The sequence below is a fragment of the Eriocheir sinensis genome, chromosome 7, assembly GCF_024679095.1.
Source record: "Eriocheir sinensis breed Jianghai 21 chromosome 7, ASM2467909v1, whole genome shotgun sequence".
Lineage (NCBI taxonomy): Eukaryota > Metazoa > Arthropoda > Malacostraca > Decapoda > Varunidae > Eriocheir > Eriocheir sinensis.
In genome coordinates, this window is record NC_066515.1 from 20,407,569 (window position 1) to 20,428,279 (window position 20,711).

Sequence of the window (20,711 nt, forward strand, 5' to 3'; positions counted from 1 at the left end):
CACAATCCCATAAGTAGTTTAGAAGGTGAGGAAGATCGCGAGCAAGATGGCCGGAAAGAGGATGACAACAACATAAAGTAACAAAAGGTAAACAAAGACCCATTTTCTATTACCAAACCAATTCCCGTTTTCTTTTACCAGTTTAAGGGTAGACTCGCGCTAACCTTGAAGGCACAGTAGTGGAGGAGGATGTGCGGCGGGGTCTTCGGTGCCTCCTGGCGGTACTGGGGCATGACATCGCTGTTCAGGCTCATCATCTGGCGGAGGCGGCGACGGTGTGGCGGTGGTGGTGGTGGTGGTGGTGGTGGTGATGGTGGCGGAGAGAGAGAGAGGAGAGAGTTTACTTGTTGCCTGGTTGTGTGTGTGTGTTTGTGTGATGCTGTTTTTTTCCCTTCAACTTCCATCCTTCCTCTTCACTCTCCTTTCTCTCTTATGTTCCCCATCTCTTCACCCAATCACTTATACTACTTCTCTTTCTCATTCTAATACATTTTCTCACACAGTTTCCCCTTGTCACATTAGCGGTCTTTCCCTTATCATTTTCCTACTTTTTCACCCACACACTCTCCGTCATTTATACTAGGGCTCTTTTCCTTCTCATTCTCCTACTTTCCTTGTCACTTACTAACGCTGTACCTTCCTTCTCTTCCTTACCTCTTCCACCACTCACTGTCGCTACCTGCCCCCTATACACTCTCTCTTGCTTCTGCTCCTACCTGTTCACTCCCCTTTCTCTCTCCCTCCCTGTCTGGCCGTCACTTACATGGGTGATGTTGGACTGCTTGGCCACGTCCTTCATGGCGGGAAGGTGCGAGGAGAACTGTGTCACCAGCACCGAGCGGCTGCGGGTGACGGAGCGGGCCAGCTTGGCGAACTTGCTGAGGCCCGCTTGAGATGGAGAACAGAAGGCAGTGAGGTTAGGGTGAAGGGGGAGGAGGACGAGGAGGAGGAGGACGAGGAGGTATAGTGGATATGAGGCGAGGAGCTTTGGGGTGAGGAAATGAGAGGGGTCCAAGAGCCGTGCAATCTACACTAGTCACCCTCGCAATCACAGGTTTTTTTATAGTGGCATGAGCCGAGTGGACACACTGATCTCGCTTCAAAAATGGTTTAATCTTGGCTTCCACGAGAGGGTTTAAAACATTGTCAAGCCGAAAGTAGAGCACCATGCTGGCTAAAGTGTGGGGCTGCTGGGGGAGTGAGCGGGGGCTACACACGGGGGAAGGACGGGGTATTGTGGGATTTTGGGGCTGGGGAAGGATAGGGTAAGGTTCAGGACGAAGGCCACGAGCAGGGTAAGGCTACAGCACTACACAGCTACAAGGGTAAGGCTCTAAGGCTGGGTGATGCAAGCTGAGGGGTCTCCACTTAACACCCTTCAGACCAAAAGAGAATGTTTAGTCAAAAGTGATCACCATATATTTACACACACAGAGAGAGAAGGAAGAAGAACCAGACGAGAAAAAGATCCATGGACACCAAACAACATACAAGTGGCTCATTCTTAGTTAGTCAAAGGAGAAATAAAACACGGATTCGGGTGTTTTAGACGGAGGCCAGATGCAACCCAACGCTTCACTCCACTACCAGGATGAGGTTGAGGGTGGGGCGGCTTTCCCAGTGCATAGAAAACGGGAGGTGCTTGCCTGAACGTATAGGGGGGACTGAGGCTAACTTAGGTCCATATCCTTAAACGTATCGGGCGCCCATTTCTAGTTTCCAAGGCCACAGAGAAAATTAACCGGGATTTCATGGGGGGCGGGGGGCGATATTCCCTTTTATGGTGCAGAGGGCGTGTTGGACCATCACTACCATCACAAAACAGCCCATGAAAAGCCCAGCAACTTCCACAAGAGGCTTTTCAAATTAGCGGACTGAGGCGCCGAGACGTTTAAGAGCACGGGTATAGAGGGCTTAAAGAAAACGGGGTGCGGTTGCCTGAAGATAGGGGGGACTGCAGAGAGAAGCGCTGGTCATCTTGCCACACTTAGGCCTCACAAGGGAAACCGTGGATATTGTGGGGGTTGGAAGGGAGCAGAGTGTGGCGACGGCAGGAAGGGACGGAGGGAAGGCTGGGGGGGGGGAAGGAGTGCCTGAGGGATGGAGGGATGGAGGAACTACAGGCTCGGCGGCCACACACAGGAACCACCACTCCACAAGCACCACCACAACAAGTATCGCCATGGCCGCCTCTCCACCGCCGTCCCCTCCTCCTCCTCCTTCTTCTGTGGGCTTTCCCGTAACACCGCCGCGACTGACCACCCCCGAGGACCTGCAGAAGGCGCTGTAGGGGACCGGAGTCTATCATATCACAGTCCCGCGTTTAGGAGTCCAATCCAAGACGTTACCGAGGCATAAGAGACGCTTGGAATGGCTTAAGTGTTATCTAGTGCGCTCAAGAGGGATTCGAACCTGTCCATGGGGTTTTGTGATGTGCTCGGCGGATACTGAGACTCTTCAAAGGGGGAATGGACGCTTGGGAAGGAAAAGGTGATTCTAGTACACTTTTGACGTGGGTTTGAAGTCCGCGGCCGCTGATTCCATGCTTGGAGACACTCAAGAAAGGGAATATTTGAGGTTCCGCGCCAGCCTGCGAGTGTTCTGAGTCATTGACGGTAATAGGACACGCGTCAGATCTTGAGGTTATTGAAGGCTTAAAAGACACTCAGAAAAGAGGCGAAATTTTAGATCCGTAGTTGAGAGATGAAAGATTAAAAGACACTGAAGAAAACTAGACATAATTTGGGTGTGCGGTTGTGTGTTCAGTGCAAAAATATCAAGGAAAGAGATAATATTTTACGAACGCTTTTCTCCCAAAGCCAAACAAGTCACTCAGAAAAGAGAGAAAATCAAGGTTCGCGCTTATTCAATGCTAAAGGAAAACAATCGAAAAAGACAACATTTTTCGGTTTTCGGTTTACTAAAATGTCAGGAAGAGAGAGACAAAATTTTAGGGACGCGATTGTCTGTTCAATGCCAAAAACACACTCGGACAGGAGACATCAATTCTAGGTCTACGATTGTCTGTTTAAGGCCACAGAGTCAGGGAAATAGACAAAATAAAGGTCCGCAGTTGTCTGTTCAATGCGGAAAAGGGACGAATTTTAAGTCTATGGTTCTGTCCCATGCTAAAAACACACCCATACGAGACATCAGTTTTAGGAAAAGAAGTAAATTTTAGGTCGTTTGTTTGTTCCATGCTTAAAAGAGACGAATTTTAGGTCCGCGGTTGAATACTAAAAATACTCGAATAAGCCAACAATTATAAGATCCGCGGCTGGAAGCGTCTTGAGTTAGTGCCGTAAAGAGATGAATTCAGTACTTAGTTGTCCCTTCAATGCTCAGATAAGAGACGACAATGTTAGCTCCGCGGCCGATCGTGTCTGCGTCGCCCGGCCCTTCGTAGGCTTTGGCAGGCGGAAGAGGAGATAACTGGAGGCCTCTAGACACTCACAAGGCAAAATTTAGATCCACGGACGTTTCAGTACTTTCAGACACCAATTTTATGTCGGCTGCCGGGAGTGTCCTGAGTCAGCGCCGGCAGAGACTATTCGACGAGGACAGAATTTAGCTCCGCGATTGTCTGAGATAACTGAAGGCCTTTAGACACACGCAAGTAAAAATTTAGATCCACGGACGTTTCAGTACTTTCAGACACCAATTTTATGTCGGCTGCCGGGAGTGTCCTGAGTCAGCGCCGGCAGAGACTATTCGAAGAGGATAGAATTTAGCTCCGCGATTGTCTGAGATAACTGAAGGCCTCTAGACACACGCAAGACAAAATTTAGATCCACGGACGGTTCAGTACTTCCAGACACCAATTTATGTCGGTTGCCGGGAGTGTCCTGAGTCAGCGCCGGCAGAGACTATTCGACGAGGACAGAATTTAGCTCCGCGATTGTCTGAGATAACTGAAGGCCTTTAGACACACGCAAGACAAAATTTAGATCCACGGACGGTCCAATACTTCCAGACACCAATTTATGTCGGTTGTCGGGAGTGTCTTGAGTCAGCGCCGGCAGAGACTATTCGAATAGGACAAAATTTAGTTCCTCTGTTGTGTGTTTAACGCGGAACAGGGATGATTTGAGGTCCGCGGCTCGGGATAGAGACACACATTTTCTCTTCGTCATCCGGTAGAGATTATACAAGTCTATGAACACACCCGAAAAGCTCAAAATTTAGTTTCGCGGTTGTCTGTTTAACGCGGAATAGGGGTGAATTGAGGTCCGCGGCTCGGGATAGAGACACAAATTTTAGCTTCTCGGCCGGTAGAGATTATTCAAGGCTATAAACACACTCGAAAAGGTCAAAATTTAGCTCCGCGGTTGTCTGTTTAACGCGGAATAGGGGTGAATTGAGGTCCGCGGCTCGGGAGAGACACACCAATTTTAGATCCTCATCCGGAAGACATCATTCAAGGCTTTATACACACTCGGAAAGGTCAAAATTTAGCTCCGCGTTTGTCTGTTTAACGCGGAATAGGGGTGAATTGAGGTCCGCGGTTCGGGATAGACACCAATTTTAGTTCCCGTCCGGTGGGTGGTGTCTGCGTCGCCCGGCCCATCGTAGGCTCTGGCAGGTGGGGGGAGGAGGGTCGCGCGTGGCGGTGTCAGAGGCGGCCAGGCTCGGGCCAGGGGTACCTACTTTTGGTGGGCAGCCTTCCCCCAGAGCTCTCCGTGCTGTCCGAGGCTGAAACGACACACACGTCATCACCTGCCTATGTATATCTCACTACCGGGCCAGAGTGTCGCCACCACCACCACCATCACCACCACCATCACCACTAGTAACACCACCACCATCATCACCATCACTAGCTCTCTGTTCTTTGTTTTTCTCTTCCTATCTCTCCCTACAGTGTTATTCTCCTCTGTTATGCTTCTTTTCACTCTCCTTTCTTCTCTTCTTCTTCATCACTATCAACATCATCATCGTCACCATCACTAGCTCTCTGTTCTTTGTTTTTCTCTTCCTATCTCTCCCTACATTGTTATTTTCCTCTTCTATTTTTCTCTTCTTCTTCCTCACTATCAACATCATCATCGTCACCATCACTTGCTCTCTGTTCTTGTTTTTTTCTGTTCCTTTCTCTCTTTTTCTCTCACTGTATTCTTCTTTCTCACTATCAGCAACATCATCATCACCTTCACCAGTAACACTACCATCATCATCACCACCGGCTCTCTCTTCTTTTTTGTCCAACTGTTTCTTCCTCTCTTTCCATCTACGTTTCCTTTATCTCTATATCTCTTATGTTATCTCATTTTTCTCTCCTACATCATATTTGCTTTTACTCCCTCTTCTCTTCCCCTTTATCCTCTTCCTCCTCTTCCTCCTCCTCTTTCTCTTCTAGACTACCAATAAAACACAGAATGTCACATATCACCACCACCACCACCACCACCACCACCATCAGCATCACCACCACCACTGCTGTATCCATTACCTTGATGTGTGTGTGTGTGTGCGTGTGTGTGTGTGTGTGTGTGTGTGTGTGTGTGTGTGTGTGTGTGTGTGTGTGTGTGTTTGTGTGTGTGTGTGTTTGTTTATGTGGACTAACACCTTATCCTCTACAATGCCTTTTACACCAACATCACAATTTTGTCACGGTGTTGAGCACTGAGGCCACGCGAATCCATAGCGTATGTCCTCAACTTTAGTTGTTGTTGTTGTTAAACATTCACTCCCTCCTAATAGGGGGGAGCACGGGCCTTTGCCAATGGCGGCCCGTTGCAGGATGCCGACAGACCGACTCTGTCGGCTGGCGTCAGCCAAGCCGACCAAGTCGGTCTGTCGACGAGGACTGGCGTGTCTCTCACATTTTTAGTACCAAGCCAGTATTATATCCTTAGTGGTGGTGGAGGTGGTGGTGATGGTGGTTGAATAAGGGGAAAGCGAAAGGAAACGAAGGGAAAAACGGGTGATAGGGTGTTTGATGGGGGTATCACCTAATGGTGGTGGTGGTGGTGGTGGTGGTTGCAGTGGTGGTGGTGGTGGTTGTAGCAGCAGAAACAGAGTCAAGATTTGAATACAGAGAAAGAGATAGATAGATAGATGGATAGATACATAGAGAGTATGTATGTATGTATGTCTGTCTTTTCATGTATGTCCAGAAGTATACATTAGGCAGGTGTGTACGTAAATGAACACACACACACACACACACACACACACACACAAATAACCCATAGTGGTAATTAATATCTACAGACAAGGACAGGTAATGAAAATGAAAGCAAAAAGTAAAAGTGACTCAAAACTAAATGACTCAAGCAAATCCGTGAGTCAGTGAGTCACGAAATACACCAGTGACCTTTAGTGAGCTCTGACAGAAGGGCGTTAAGGGAAATGTGATAATGAGTAAGGTAATTGTGGGCTAATGAGGGCAGTTGATGCACTTTCTCTCTCTTTCTTTCTCTCTCTCTTTTTCTGTCTCCACACCTGGGCAATTCCAACTCAGGTAATGTAACACCTGGATAGCTGCACCGTGACCTTGTTTTTGTTTTTTTTACCTGTATACATTCACTTTCCTTTTCATTTGTATTTTTTTATGCCTATTTATTTTTGTTTTTCATCTCTACCTTTTTTTTTTTTTTTCTTCTATTCCATTTCTACCTATCCCATATTTATCTCCTCTTCTTCCTCTTCAATTTGGTGGCGGACACGTGTATCCTCTCTCTCTCTCTCTCTCTCTCTCTCTCTCTCTCTCTCTCTCTCTCTCTCTCTCTCTCTCTCTCTCTCTCTCTCTCTCTCTCTCTCTCTCTCTCTCTCTCTCTCTCTCTCTCTCTCTCTCTCTCTCTCTCTCTCTCTCTCTCTCTCTCTCTCTCTCTCTCTCTCTCTCTCTCTCTCTCTCTCTCTCTCTCTCTCTCTCTCTCTCTCTCTCTCTCTCTCTCTCTCTCTCTCTCTCTCTCTCTCTCTCTCTCTCTCTCTCTCTCTCTCTCTCTCTCTCTCTCTCTCTCTCTCTCTCTCTCTCTCTCTCTCTCTCTCTCTCTCTCTCTCTCTCTCTCTCTCTCTCTCTCTCTCTCTCTCTCTCTCTCTCTCTCTCTCTCTCTCTCTCTCTCTCTCTCTCTCTCTCTCTCTCTCTCTCTCTCTCTCTCTCTCTCTCTCTCTCTCTCTCTCTCTCTCTCTCTCTCTCTCTCTCTCTCTCTCTCTCTCTCTCTCTCTCTCTCTCGTTCGCTCGCTCTCTTCTCCGTGTCCTTTAATACATATCCAAGTCGTACCGTAGATTGCCAGCAATGTGTCCACCCCCCTTCCCCCCCGCCCCCCTCTGTATCCTCTTCCCCGGGGCGTGGGTGGGGGGTGGTAGGGGGAGGGGGGGGGTTGGTCTCTCTGTTAATAGTATTTCTGGTTACCTTGAGTTCCTAAGATCGATGTTGCATGTCTCTCTCTCTCTCTCTTTTTCTCTCTGTCTCTCTCTCTCTCTCTCTCTCTCTCTCTCTCTCTCTCTCTCTCTCTCTCTCTCTCTCTCTCTCTCTCTCTCTCTCTCTCTCTCTCTCTCTCTCTCTCTCTCTCTCTCTCTCTCTCTCTCTCTCTCTCTCTCTCTCTCTCTATGTCTCTCTCTCTCACTCTCTCTCTCTCTCTCTCTCTATCTCTCTCTCTCTCTCTCTCTCTCTCTCTCTCTCTCTCTCTCTCTCTCTCTCTCTCTTCTTTACCCTCATCCCTGTCTCCCCTCTGTCTCCTTATCCATCCCCTGTCAGCTGTTTACTAAAAGGCTCTAACATCAAGGAATATATGTAGTCAAGGCGCCTTACGAGGAACAAAGGGGAACAGGGCCTCGTCTAAGGGTCTTTTATTTCCTCCTATTCTTCCTCTTCGTATGTGAGGATTTTGTTCTTTCTTTTCTTCTTTGTGCTGTTTTCCTCACGTGTAGTTTTGTCTTCGTTGTCTTCTTTTCTTCTCTTCCTTTTCTCTTTCTCCTTTCCTCTTCTTTTCCTACCTCTCGTTTTTCTCTTCTATACCTCCTTTCCTTCTCCATTTCATTTCTATTCTGTCTTCCTCTCCTCTCCTTCCCTTTCCTCTTTCTCTTTCCTTTCTCCTCCTTCTTCCTCATTTCCATATCTCTTCTCTCTTCCCTTGCTATCTCTCCTCTTCTTCCCTCTCTACTTCTTCCCTTCCTGTCTCTTTCCTTCCCCTCTTTCTACCTTCCTTTCTATATCTCTTTTCATTCCATCTCTTTCCTCTCCCTTCCTCATCTCTACATTCTCCTTCGCATCTCTCCTTTCCTTCCCATCTCTTTCCTCTCCCCTCCTCATCTCTCCATTCTCCTTCCCATCTCTCCTTTCCTTCCCATCTCTTTCCTCTCCTCTCCTCATCTCTCCATTCTCCCTCCCATCTCTTTCCTCTCCTCTCGTCTCCTCATCCCTCCTCTCTCATTCTCTCCACACACTAGCGAGGTGAAGGGAGAAAGGGAGAGAGAGATAGGCAACAGGCAATGGTATCTAGGCGCAGCATCCAGGCATCATATCTCCGTGGAACTGCCCATCTGCGGCGTCTGGTACAACTCTACGGGCTGTGTTCATGCTGTTAGTACCGGTAGGTGAGTTAATCTAGCTGGGCAGTCCACCGAGCTAACGCCACGCTAAGGGTTGGTTGGGCTGGCTAGGATATAGTTGGGCACACTGTACATGGCTACCTAAGTAAGATTGTCTGACAGCCTATCCTGTTTGTTTTAGTAGTTGTTCAATTATCCTGTTACTTCATTCTCCTTTCCATCTCTTTCATTCTCATCTCTCTCTCCCTCATCTCTCCATTCTCCTTCCTTCCTCCCTCTTACCCTGTCTCTCTCTTTTCTCTCCTTACTTTCCTACCCCTCATCTTCTCTCCTTCCCTTCCCTCCTCCACCAGCCTCCTCCACCACACTTTCCCTCCTTCCCCCCTACCTCCTACCTCTCTCTCCTCTTTCCTTCCCTACCCTCATCTTCTCTCCCTTCCCTTCCCTCCTCCATATCCTCCTCCACTTCACTCTGCTCATCCTCTACCCCACCTGTTACCTTACCTTTCTCCCCTCCCCCCCTCCCCCCTCCCCCTCACCTGCCCCCTCCCACCTGTTCATGTCCTTCTCTCCGCCTACCTGTTACCTTACCTTTCTCCTCCTCCCCTCCCCTCCCCCCTCCCCTACCCCCTCCTCCCCCTGGTGGTTCCTGCAGCTCAAATTGTTTCCTGAATAACAGATTGTTCCGCCAAATCCTGACGAGGTTCCGCCCGTCTGACGAGGGTGGTTGAGACAGTCCCTTTGGTTTGTCTGTTTGTCTGTTTTGTTTGTGTTCTGTACGTGTCTGTGTGTGTTTGTCTGTGGTTTCTCTCTCTATATATCTATCTATCTATGTATATCTATCTACTTTTTTCCTTTCGTTTTCTCCTTCCCCTCCTTTAGTGCTCTCTTCTCTTTTCTTCTCTCCTTCTCTGTGTCTATTTATGTGTGTTTGTCTGTGTGTTTCTCTCTCTATCTATCTATCTGTCTATCTATATCTATCTACTTTTTTCCTTTCCTTTTCTCCTTCCCTTCCTTTGTTCTCTCTTCTCTTTTCTTCTCTCCTCCGTGTGTTTCTGTGTCTTTCTCTCTCCTTTTCTCTGTCTCTTTTCTATCTGTGTATGTGTCTGTTGTCTGTGTTAGTATGTGTTAATGTTGGTATGTATATGTGTCAGTATGTGTTCTTATACCTGAAGTTTTACCTGTATCTTTTATCTATTCATACACATCTTTGTTTTCTCTCCCTTCTCCTCCTTCCTTATCATAACCTTCTCCACCTATCCTATTTCCCCTCCATCCTTGCCCTTTTTCCCTTCCTTCCCCTAACCCTTCCTATCTTCTTTCCTCTTCTCTTTCCTTCCCTATTCTTCGTCTTTCTCTCCCTTCCTCTCCCTCCTTATCATAACCTCCACCTATCCTATTTCCCCTCCATCATTGCCCTTTCCCATCCCTCTCCTACCCCTTCCTATCTTTTCTCCTCTTCTCTTTCCTTCCCTATTCGTCTTTCTCTCCCTTCCCTATCCTATCTCCCCTCCATCCTTGCCCTTTCCCCTTTCCTTCCCCTACCCATTCCTATCTTCTCTCCTCTTCTCTTTCCTTCCCTATCCTATTTCCCTTCCATCCTTGCCCTTTTCCCCATCCTTTCCCTAATTCTTCCTACCTTCTCTTCTCTTCTCTTTCCTTCCCTATCCTATCTCCCTTCCTTTCCCTACCACTTCCTCCCTTCTCTTTCCCTCCCTACTTTTCATCTTTCTCTCCCTTCCCATCCCTGTCAACGCCCTACATTGCATTTCCTTTGTTCCTGCAACCAAGAAAATGAAGGTGCCCCAAGCTGTACCTGTGCATATCTGACAACACCTGGCAGCGGTAATATCCCGTGCTACCTGGCGTTACCTGGCTGTAATTGCGCGTCCGAGGAGTGTGACTTAGCTCTGTAATCACCTGGAAATGAGTCGCAGGTAAATGAGTTTCGTTAAATGAGCGTGTCCCTGAGTTGTCGTTTATTTTGTATGTTTATGTGTTTGTTTTTGTTTTTGTGTTGTTAATGCGTTGTGTGTGTGTGTGTGTAGTGTGACCTTGGGGTGTTGCTATCGTGTGTGTGTGTGTGTGTGCGTGCGTGTGTGCGTGTGTGTCATTAACCTATCACCTGTCGTTCTCACCTGTTACTAATTATCTCCCGTTATTACATTCCACCTTTTCCCTTTACCTGTCCTTCCTTTTTTGTGTTAGTTATCCCATCACCTGTTCACTCCCTTTCCCCTCCCTCCCCCCCTTCACACTAATCCTCTTCTCCCCTTCTCTCCCTTTCTCCCTTTTTTATCTCCCCTTTTCCGCTATTCTCCCCTTTATTTCTCTTCTCCCCTGTTCCTATATTCTCCCCTTCTCTCCTATTCTTTCCTCTTCTCTTCTCCCATTTTTCCTCTCCTCCCCTTTTCTCCCTTTCTCCCCTTCTTCTCTTTTTTTTATCTCCCCTTTTCCTGTATTCTCCTCTTTCTCTCTCTTCTCCCCTGTTCCTGTATTCTCCCCTTCTCTCCTATTCTTTCCTCTTCCCTTCTCCCCTTTTTTCTCTTCTCCCCTTTTCCTATGTTTTCCCCTTTCTTTCTCTTCTCCCCTGTTCCTGTATTCTCCCCTTCTTTCCTATTCTTTATTCTCCTCTTCTTCCCTTCTCTTGTATTCTCCCCTCTCTTTCTCTTCTCCCCTGTTCCTGTATTCTCCCTTTCTCTTCTATTCTTTTCTCTTCTCCCGTTTTTCCTCTCCTCCCCTTTTCCCCTCATCTCCATTTCCCTTCCCATCTCCCCACTTCCTGTTCTATACATGTTCCAATTCATACGACATCTGGTTTCATTCTAGTTTCAGTTTGGAGTGAAAAAAAAACATAAAAAATCCCTTGTTCCGTCCCAACTGTCCTTAACTATCCCTCTCATTTCCCTACCTATCCTCTACCTATCCTCTACCTATTCTCTTACCTCTTAATCTAACCAACACGTCAGTTCACCTTTCCAAAGCCTCAGCTAATTAACCAACTTCCCGAACCAACCTCCCGAAATTGACCTCTCTTTTGCCCGCTCATTACTTTTGTCTTTGTGGGAACAGCGATTAGCGGGCTTTTTTTTTTTACCCCTTTTTTTGGTTGCCCTTGAGCTGTTTCTTTAGCTGTAAAAAAACAACTTGCATTCACATTACCTCATCTAACCCTCTCCACCAACATATCGATTTACCTTCCCATAACCTCACTTACTCAACCTCTTCACACCAACGTATCATTCCACTTCCTAAACCTCGTGAACCCAACCTCTTAATCACCATCTATTATCTCATCTAACCCTCTCTACCAACATATCGATTTACCTTCCCATAACCTCACCTACTCAACCTCTTCACACCAACGTATCATTCCACTTCCTAAACCTCGTGAACCCAACCCCTTAATCACCATCTATTATCTCATCTAACCCTCTCTACCAGCATATCGATTTACCTTCCCAAAACCTCACCTACTCAACCTCTTCACACCAACGTTTCATTCCACTTCCTAAACCTCGTGAACCCAACCTCTTAATCACCATTTATTATCTCATCTATACTTCTCCACCAACATATCGATTTACCTTCCCATAACCTCACCTACTCAACCTCTTCACTAACAAGTCAATCTACCTCCTAAACCTCATCAACCTCATCTTAACCAACATCTATTGGCATTATCTCATCCTAACCTCTCTACCAACATTTCGATTTACCTTCCCATAACCTCACCTACTCAACCTCTTCACACCAACATTTCAACCCACCTCTAAAACCTAATCAACCCAACCTATTACCAACATCTATTACCTCATATAAACCTCTCTACCAACATATCGATCTACCTTCCCAAAACCTCACCTACTCAACCTCTTCTCACCAACGTATCAATCCACCTCTAAAACCTAATCAACCCAACCTATTACCAACATCTATTACCTCATCCAAACCTCTTTATCAACATATCGATTTACCTTCCCAAAACCTCACCTACTCAACCTCTTCACACCAACATTTCAATCCACCTCTAAAACCTAATCAACCCAACCTATTACCAACATCTATTACCTCATCCAAACCTCTTTATCAACATATCGATTTACCTTCCCAAAACCTCACCTACTCAACCTCTTCACACCAACATTTCAACCCACCTCTAAAACCTAATCAACCCAACCTATTACCAACATCTATTACCTCATATAAACCTCTCTACCAACATATCGATCTACCTTCCCAAAACCTCGCCTACTCAACCTCTTCACACCAACATTTCAACCCACCTCTAAAACCTCATGAACCCAACCTATTACCAACATCTATTACCTCATATAAACCTCTTTATCAACATATCGATTTACCTTCCCATAATCCCACCCACTTCATCTACTTCACCTAAACCTCATCAACCTCATCTTAACCACCATCTATTGCCAATATCTCATCCTAACCTCTTTACTAACTAACCTCCTCAAAACCTCACCTACTCAACCTCTTCACCAACATATGCATTCACCATTCCAACACCTTATCTAGTCAACCTCATTAACCTGTACCTGTCTTTCCACCTTTAACAAACTTCCTTTCACATTACCTCATCTAAACCTCCTCACCAGCATATCAATTTATCTTCCCAAAACCTCACGTACTCAACCCCTTTACCAGCATATGCATTCACCATTCCAACACCTTATCCTGTCAACCTCATTAACGTGTACCTGTCTTTCCACCTTTAACAAACTTCCTTTCACATTACCTCATCTAAACCTCCTCACCAGCATATCAATTTGCCTTCCCACCTACTCAATCTCTTCACTAACATACCCATTCATCTTCCACCTTTTTCCAACCTCTCCACCACCCTATCACACCTTTCCAACCGCTTAATTTCTTACCTCTTGAGTCCTCCGCTTCGATGGGCTGCTTGAGGGCGGTGATGTCTCTGAAGGTGCATAGGAAGAGCACCACGATGTCCTTCTCGTTCTTGATGGGGGCGATGTGGAGGAGAAGCCATAGTGGGGTCCCTGCAAGGCAAGTCACAATGGTAGTGGTGTTAGTATCTTCTCCGAGAGGGACGGGAAAGGGATCTGGAGGGGAGGGACAGGTAGGAGTGGCAGGGGTGGTGGTGGGGAGGGTGACGGGGTGCTGTTTGGGGTATAAGGGTGCGTTTGCTAGGGTGGATAAGGATATGGGGAGGTAAGGAATGGGGGAAAGGGTCTAAGGTATTGTGGTATGGGTGTTATTGAGTGTGTTTTGTGGTGTGGTGAAGGGGGTGTTGAGGGCTGTAAGGGGTGCTTTAGGTAGGGGTGATATAGAAGTGGGGAGATGTTGATTAGGTGCGGTAATATCAGAATGTGTGTGTGTGTGTGTGTGTGCATTGGGGAAGGAAAGCAAGTGTGGGGAGGAAAAGGAAGGGAGTATAATCGTGGGGGTGTTAGGGAGGAGGGAGTGTTGGGAGGGGATGGGGAGGAAAGGGGAAGGCTGGGGAAGGTTGCTGGAATGAGATTTTGGCGTGTTAGGTCCTGGGAAGGGAAGATAAGGGGAAGCATTGAGGTAACTGGGGTTAGAGGAGGAGGAGGAGGAGGAGGAGGAGGAGGAGGACAGGTGTAAGTGGCAGGTGTGTTATTTTCCGCTTCACCTGTTGGCCGTAATTAACCTTGATTTTCTTGGTCATTAGGATCCTATTTTGGGTTTACCTGTTAATCACTCTTTTTCTCGCCCTTAATTTCTTTGTGGGTCCTCAGTCACACCACTAATGACCTGTTAATGAGCGAGTGATGGAAAGATACCCTGATTAAGTATGTCATTTGTGTATTTAGTAGGTTAAGTATGTGTGTATGGGAGGCTGTAGTGGTTGTAGTAGTAGTAGTAGTAGTAGTAGTAGTAGTAGTAGTAGTAGTAATAGTAATAGATTTATTGGTAGAAATTACAGATGAAGACTAACTAAGCTGACCTCCTTGAAATCTTATATTAGTATGTATCCTTGTAGTAGTAGTAGTAGTAGTAGTAGTAGTAGTAGTAGTAGTAGTAGTAGTAGTAGTAGCAGTAGCAGTAGTAGCAGAAACATCTTCACTACGACAACCTACATACCTAAATTCATAACACAAGTCACGTGACCTCTACTAAGTCTTCGTGGGAGGGGGGGGGGGGGTGGCGAGAAGGGTGGAAGGGGGGGGACTGCGAGAAAGTAGACCAAATTAGGAGGGGGGGGGGTTAAAGGGCGAGGATAAGGGGGTAGGGGGTAGGGGGTATCGAGCGCCCCGTCCCCATGGCAACGCAGTACCTGGCCACCTGTAATTTGCTCCACCTGGGACGCCACCTGGCCACACGCACGCCATAATTAACCTTCACCCACCTGTCCACCTGAGCGAAGGGTGGAACAGGTGGTGGAGGTGAGGTGGAAGGTGGGATGTGGGATGTGGTGTTAGGTTAGAGGGTGTGTTCCTTGTTTTGTTTTTTACTTTGTTTTGGTTTGTCTTTTCACTGTTTCCTGTTTTCTTTCTTCCTTTTCTGCTTTTTCATCCTTTTTTCTTTCTTTCTCTTATCTTTTCACTGTTTCCTGTTTTCTTTCTTCCTTTTCTATTTTTTCATCCTTTTTTCTTTCTTTCTTTTAATCTTTTCACTCTGTTTCCTGTTTTCTTTCTTCCTTTTCTACTTTTTCATCCTTTTGTCTTTCTTTTAATCTTTTCACTGTTTTCTGTTTTCTTTCTTCCTTTTCTACTTTTCATCCTTTTTCTTCTTTTAATCTTTTCACTCTGTTTCCTGTTTTCTTTCTTCCTTTTCTACTTCTTTTCTACTTTTTTCTTCCTTCTTTCTTTCTTTCTTTTATCTTTTCACTCTGTTTCTTCTTTTCTTTCTTCCTTTTCTACTTTTTCATCCTTTTTTCTTTCTTTCTTTAAATCTTTTCACTGTTTCCTGTTTTCTTTCTTCCTTTTCTACTTCTTTTCTACTTTTTTTTTCCTTCTTTCTTTCTTTCTTTTATCTTTTCACTCTGTTTCCTGTTTTCTTTCTTCCTTTTCTCCTTTTTTCTTCTTCCTTTCTTCCTTTTCTTTCTTACTTCTATCTTTTCTTTCTTTGCTTCCTGTTTTCTTCCTTCCTTTTCTACTTTTTTCTTCCTTTTATCTTACTTTTTTAATACTTTCTTTCTTTGTTAGGTCTTTTCTTTCTTCCTTTTCTCCTTTTTTCTTCCTTTTCTTTCCTACTTTTATCTTTTCTTTCTTTGTTCGCTGTTTTCTTCCTTCCTTTTCTTCTTTTTCCTTCCTTCCTTCTTTTCGTGATGTAGTGTTAGGTTAGTAAGTTCCCCGTTGGTTCTTCCTGTCTTCTATCTTTGTTTTATCTTGTTTTCTTCGTTCGTTTTATCTTCTTTCATTTCATCTCTCTTCATGTCGCTTTTTCTTTCCTCTCTTTCCTTTCCTGTCCACCTGAGCGAAGGATTGTAACAGGTGTGTGTGTGTGTGTGTGTGTGTGTGTGTGTGTGTTGGGGGGGAGGGAAAGGTGTCACGTTGTTGTAGGTTAGCTTGTGTCCCTTTCGTTCTCTTTCCTTCCTCTTTTCTTCCTCTTTTCTTCCTTTCTTTCCTCCTCTTTTCAACCTCTTAAGAAGCCAATGAATTTTCTCTTGCCTGCATTTCCATATTTCTTCACTTTATCATTTTTTTCTGTTTTTTTCTTCGTCTTTTCGTTCTTTTCTTAATGTTTTGGAGCCTTTTCTTTCTTTTTCTATTCTCTTCGTCAACCTCTTAATAACCTAGTAAGCTTTCTGTTGCCTGCATTTCCATATTTCCTCATTTTTCTTTTCTTTCCTGTTTTCTTTTCTTCCTCTTTTCGTTCTTTCTCTGTTTTGGAGCCATTTCTTTCTTTCTATTCGTTTCTCTTTTTCAACCTCTTAATAACCCAATAAGCTTTCTGTTGCCTGCATTTCCATATTTTCTCATTATTTTCTTTTCTTTTCCTGTGTTTTTTTCCTTTGTTCTTTCTTTCTGTTTCGGAGCCTTTTTTTCCCTTTTCTCTTCTTCAATCTCCTATAACCCAATAAGTTTTCTGTTTCCTGCATTTCCATATTTCCTCATTTTTTCCTTTCTTTCCTGTTTTTTTCTTCTTTTCGTTCTTTTTTCCTGTTTCGGAGCTTTCTCTTTCTTTCTTTTCCCTTCTCTTCTTCAACCTCTTAATAAGACAATAAAGTTTGTTGCCTGCATTTCCATATTTCCTCGTTTTTTCCTCTCTTTACTGTTTTCTTCTTCCTCTTTTCATTCTTTCTTCCTGTTTCGGAGCTTTCTCTTTCTTTCTTTTCCCTTCTCTTCTTCAACCTCTTAATAACCCAATAAGCTTTCTGTTTCCTGCATTTCTATATATCCTAATTTTTTTCCTTTTCTTCCTGTTTTTACTTCTTCCTCTTTTCATTCTTTCCTCCTGTTTCGGGGTCATTCCTTCCATTTCTTTTCTCTCCTTCACTAAGAGATGTCCGGCATTGATAAACCAGAAACCAACTGCAGCTTTAAAATGTCCTTCGCCTTTGTTGTATTCCAAGCTCTCCGTCACTAAGAGATGTCCCTCATTGTTAAGACGGAAGCCGGTATTGTTATCCTTCCTCTCACATTAACTATATCTAAAGGTCAAAAAGGAGGTCAAACAGGTCCCCATGAGTGTTTTATTAGGTTCATGATATAGTTGAAGGGTCAAACTACCACCAGGCTCATAAAACTACCCATGGGAATGCCTGGAACTCCCACGAAAACCTTGTCAAATACGTGTACTTGGGAGAGGATTTTTAGGTTCATGATATAGTTGAAGGGTCAAACTACCACCAGGCTCATAAAACTACCCATGGGAATGCCTGGAACTCCTACGAAAACCTTGTCAATTATGTGTTCTTGGGCGATGATTATTAGGTTCATGGTATAGTTGAAGGGTCAAACTACCACGAGGCTCATAAAACTACCCATGGGAATGCCCGGAAATCCTACGAAAGCCTTGTCAATTATGTGTTCTTGGGCGATGATTATTAGGTTCATGGTATAGTTGAAGGGTCAAACTACCACGAGGCTCATAAAACTACCCATGGGAATGCCCGGAAATCCTACGAAAGCCTTGTCAATTATGTGTGCTTGGACGAGGGTTATTAGGTTCATGATATAGAGGAAGGGTCAAACTACCACCAGGCTCATAAAACTATCCATAGGAATGCCTGGAACTCCGACGAAAGCCTTGTCAATTATGTGTGCTTGGACGAGGAAAAAAAAAAAGAAGTGAAAAATATGACTAAGATGATGATGATGATGATGATGGTGATGATGAAGAGAAAGAAGAAAAACAAAACAACGAAAGCAAGAAAAAACAAGAACAAGAAGAAGAGGAGGAAGAGAAAGATGGTGCAAGAGAACAAAGAAAGAAAGAAGAAGAACAAAAAGGAGGAGAAGGAGAAGAGGAAGAGGAAGAGGAAGAGGAAGCGTTTAAGAAAATGACAAAGAAACCGACGGCACCTTACTATGACAAGACGATCACTAGGCTCACAGAACTACCCATGTAAACACTAACGCAACCTCCACCGAAGCCTTGTCAAATATGGGTGTGTAGGCTTAGAAACGCTTGAGACTATAGGCCTATGTTTAAACGACGGCAGCTAACTATGACAAGACGATCACTAGGCTCATAAATCTACCCATGGAAATACTAACGCAACCTCCACCGAAGCCTTGTCAAATATGGGTGTGTAGGCTTAGAAATGCTTGAGACTATAGGCCTATGTTAAAACGACGGCAGCTAACTATGACAAGACGATCACTAGGCTCATAAATCTACCCATGGAAACACTAACGCAACCTCCACCGAAGCCTTGTCAAATATGGGTGTGTAATAGGCCTCGAAGTGCTTGAGACTATAGGCCTATGTTAGTTTGTTGTATTTATCTATTTCCTCTATCTATCTCTCAATCAGTCAGTCATGTATCTATCTACCTATCCGTGTGTGTGTGTGTGTGTGTGTGTGTGTGTGTGTGTGTGTGTGCGTGTGTGTGTTCCGGCTTAAAGGTGATGAAACAGGAGGGTTGCACCGGCGCCTCTTCCTCCTCCTCCTCCTCCTCCTCCTCCTCCTCCTCCTCCTCCTCCTCCTCCTCTCCCTCTTCCTCTTCCTCTTTCTCCTTACCTGTTGATGCCTAACTGACTCACCTATACCTCTGAACACCTGTAGAGGAGGAGGAAGAGGAGGAAGAGGAAGAGGAAGAGGAGGAGGTTGTTTTTGGAGTGTCCTTTCTTTGTTGGTTAAGTTTTCTCCATTCTTCTTTTCCTCTTCCTCTTCCTTTTCCTTCTCCTTCTTCTCCTTTTCGTTCTTTTTCTTTCTTCCTTTGTTCTCTTGCATCGTTTTTCTCTTCCTCCTCTTCTTGTTGTTTTTGTTTTTTTCTTGTTCTCGTTGTTTTCTTTCTCCTCCTCCTCCTCCTCCTCCTCCTCCTCCTCCTTCTCATCATCATCATCACCTTCATCATCATCTTAGTCATATTTTTCACCTCTTTTTATCTTTTTTTTATCTTTGTTCCTCCTCCTCCTCCTCCTCCTCCTCCTCCTCCTCCTAAATGGGCCAAGTTGAGACGACGAGGAATGTGAAGAGACTTTTATGTATCCTTTGGGGAATGCCCCCCCCTCCTCCTACCCTCCCTCCTCCCCTTCTTCCTCCCCTCCTCTTGTCTTTCTTCCCCTCAGCTTCCTCCTCCTCCTCCTCCTCCTCTTCTTCTTCCTCTTCATCTCCCTGTTTATTTATTTTTCTTGCTTCAATCTTTCTCTCTTCCTGTTTTCTTCCTCCTCTCTTTTTTTTTGTTTATTTTTTGTTTTCTGTTTTCTTTTTTCTCTTCTTGTTTTTCTTCATCTTCACAGCATCTCTCTCTAATTCCTTCCTTCTCTTTTCTTCCATTCTTTCTTTTTTTTCCTTTCTTTCCTCTCTTCTTTTCCTCCTTCCTCTTTTTCATCCTGTTTCTTTCTCGTCTTTCTTTCCATGGCACTTCCCTCTTCTTCCTTTGGTTCTCTTTCTTTCTTCTTTTCTTTCTTCATCTCCTCCTCATCTCCATTTTCTCACAGCATCACTATTTCTCCCCCCTCAGTAGTCTCCTTTCATCTCCCTTTTCATCTCCTTTTAACAGCATCCCTACATCCTCCTCTTCCTCCTCCTCCTCCTCCTCCTTCTCTCTTTCACTACTCTCCTTGTCATATTCTTCCTCCACTAGCCTGCCTTCCTTCCTTCCTTCCCTTCCTTCCTTTCTCTTCCCTTCTCTGTTCTTTCTACCCCTTTCTTCCCAGCTTCATTTGTGCCTTTCACCTTCCCTTCCTTCCCTTCCTTCCTTCCTTCCCTTCCTTTCCTTTTCAGGCTCCTCTGCACCCTTCCTTCCCTTCCTACTCAAACTCTTCTTGCCTCTTTCCTTCCTTCCCAGCCTTCTCTCCTTCCCTTCCCTTCCTTAGCTTCCTTCAATTTGCCTCTCTCTCCTTCCCTTTTCTCCCCTCTCTCTCACTCTCTCTCTCCCTGCATCCCTCATCTCCCTTTCCTTCCTTCCCTTCCTTCCTCAGCCTTCTCTCAGCATCCTTCCATTTCCTTCCCCATCCTTCAGCTTCCACTTAATACCTCCTCTCCTCTCCCTTCTCCTCTCCTTCCTCTCTCTCCATCTCCATCCTCAGCATCCTCTCTCCTCCCCCCCTCTCTCAGCCTCCCTTCCTCCGTCTCCTCGCTTCAACTAATCTCGTTGTCTGCTTGGCCTGATGTGGATTAACGGAGCCGGGGAAAATGGTTCGTGACTTGTAAGCTTCCAAGATATAGTATTGCTGCTTGTTTTCCTGTTTTTTGGTTCGTCTTTGTCCTGTCACACCGTCTCCTGTTTCCCTCTCTCTCTCTTTCTTTCTCCCCTATTCACCTTTTTCCTTTCCTCTTTCCTTTTCTGTTTCTCTACCTGTTCTTCTTTTCTGTCTTTATTCCCTTTTTTTCCCTTCCTCTTTCCTCTTTGCTCTCTTCTTCCTTCTTTCTCTATTCCTTTTCCTTTCCTCTTTCCTTTCTGTCTCTCTCCTGTTTCTCCTTTCTGTCTTATCTCTATTCCCTTTTTCCCTCTCATTCTTCTCTGTCTCTTCTGTTCCCCTTCTCTCTATTCCCTTTTCCCTTCCCTCTTTCTCTGTCTGTTTTCTGCTTTCCTTTCTCTCTCTCTCTCTCTCTCTCTCTCTCTCTCTCTCTCTCTCTCTCTCTCTCTCTC

At 45.2% G+C, this 20,711-nt stretch overlaps 1 protein-coding gene and 1 long non-coding RNA gene across 11 annotated transcripts in view; both read right to left on the reverse strand.

Moving 5' to 3' along the window:
• LOC126994411 (potassium voltage-gated channel protein eag-like) overlaps positions 1-20,711 on the reverse strand; it is a 159,633-nt gene that overhangs the window by 32,321 nt on the left and 106,601 nt on the right. For 6 of the 10 annotated variants that reach the window (XM_050853776.1, XM_050853741.1, XM_050853725.1 and 3 more), the window contains 4 exons: positions 13,393-13,521; positions 4,648-4,692; positions 764-888; positions 165-257 (listed from right to left, as the gene is read on the reverse strand). In XM_050853776.1, coding sequence (XP_050709733.1) covers positions 165-257; positions 764-888; positions 4,648-4,692; positions 13,393-13,521 — 392 coding nt within the window. The remainder of the gene's footprint in view (positions 1-164; positions 258-763; positions 889-4,647; positions 4,693-13,392; positions 13,522-20,711) is intronic. The other 4 variants (XM_050853768.1, XM_050853761.1, XM_050853771.1 and 1 more) reach the window with 1 other exon arrangement.
• On the reverse strand, positions 11,115-12,235 carry LOC126994468 (uncharacterized). Its single transcript, XR_007749161.1, has 2 exons — positions 12,012-12,235; positions 11,115-11,881 (listed from the first exon to the last, which is right to left on the reverse strand). It is a non-coding gene; the product is annotated as an uncharacterized LOC126994468 (long non-coding RNA).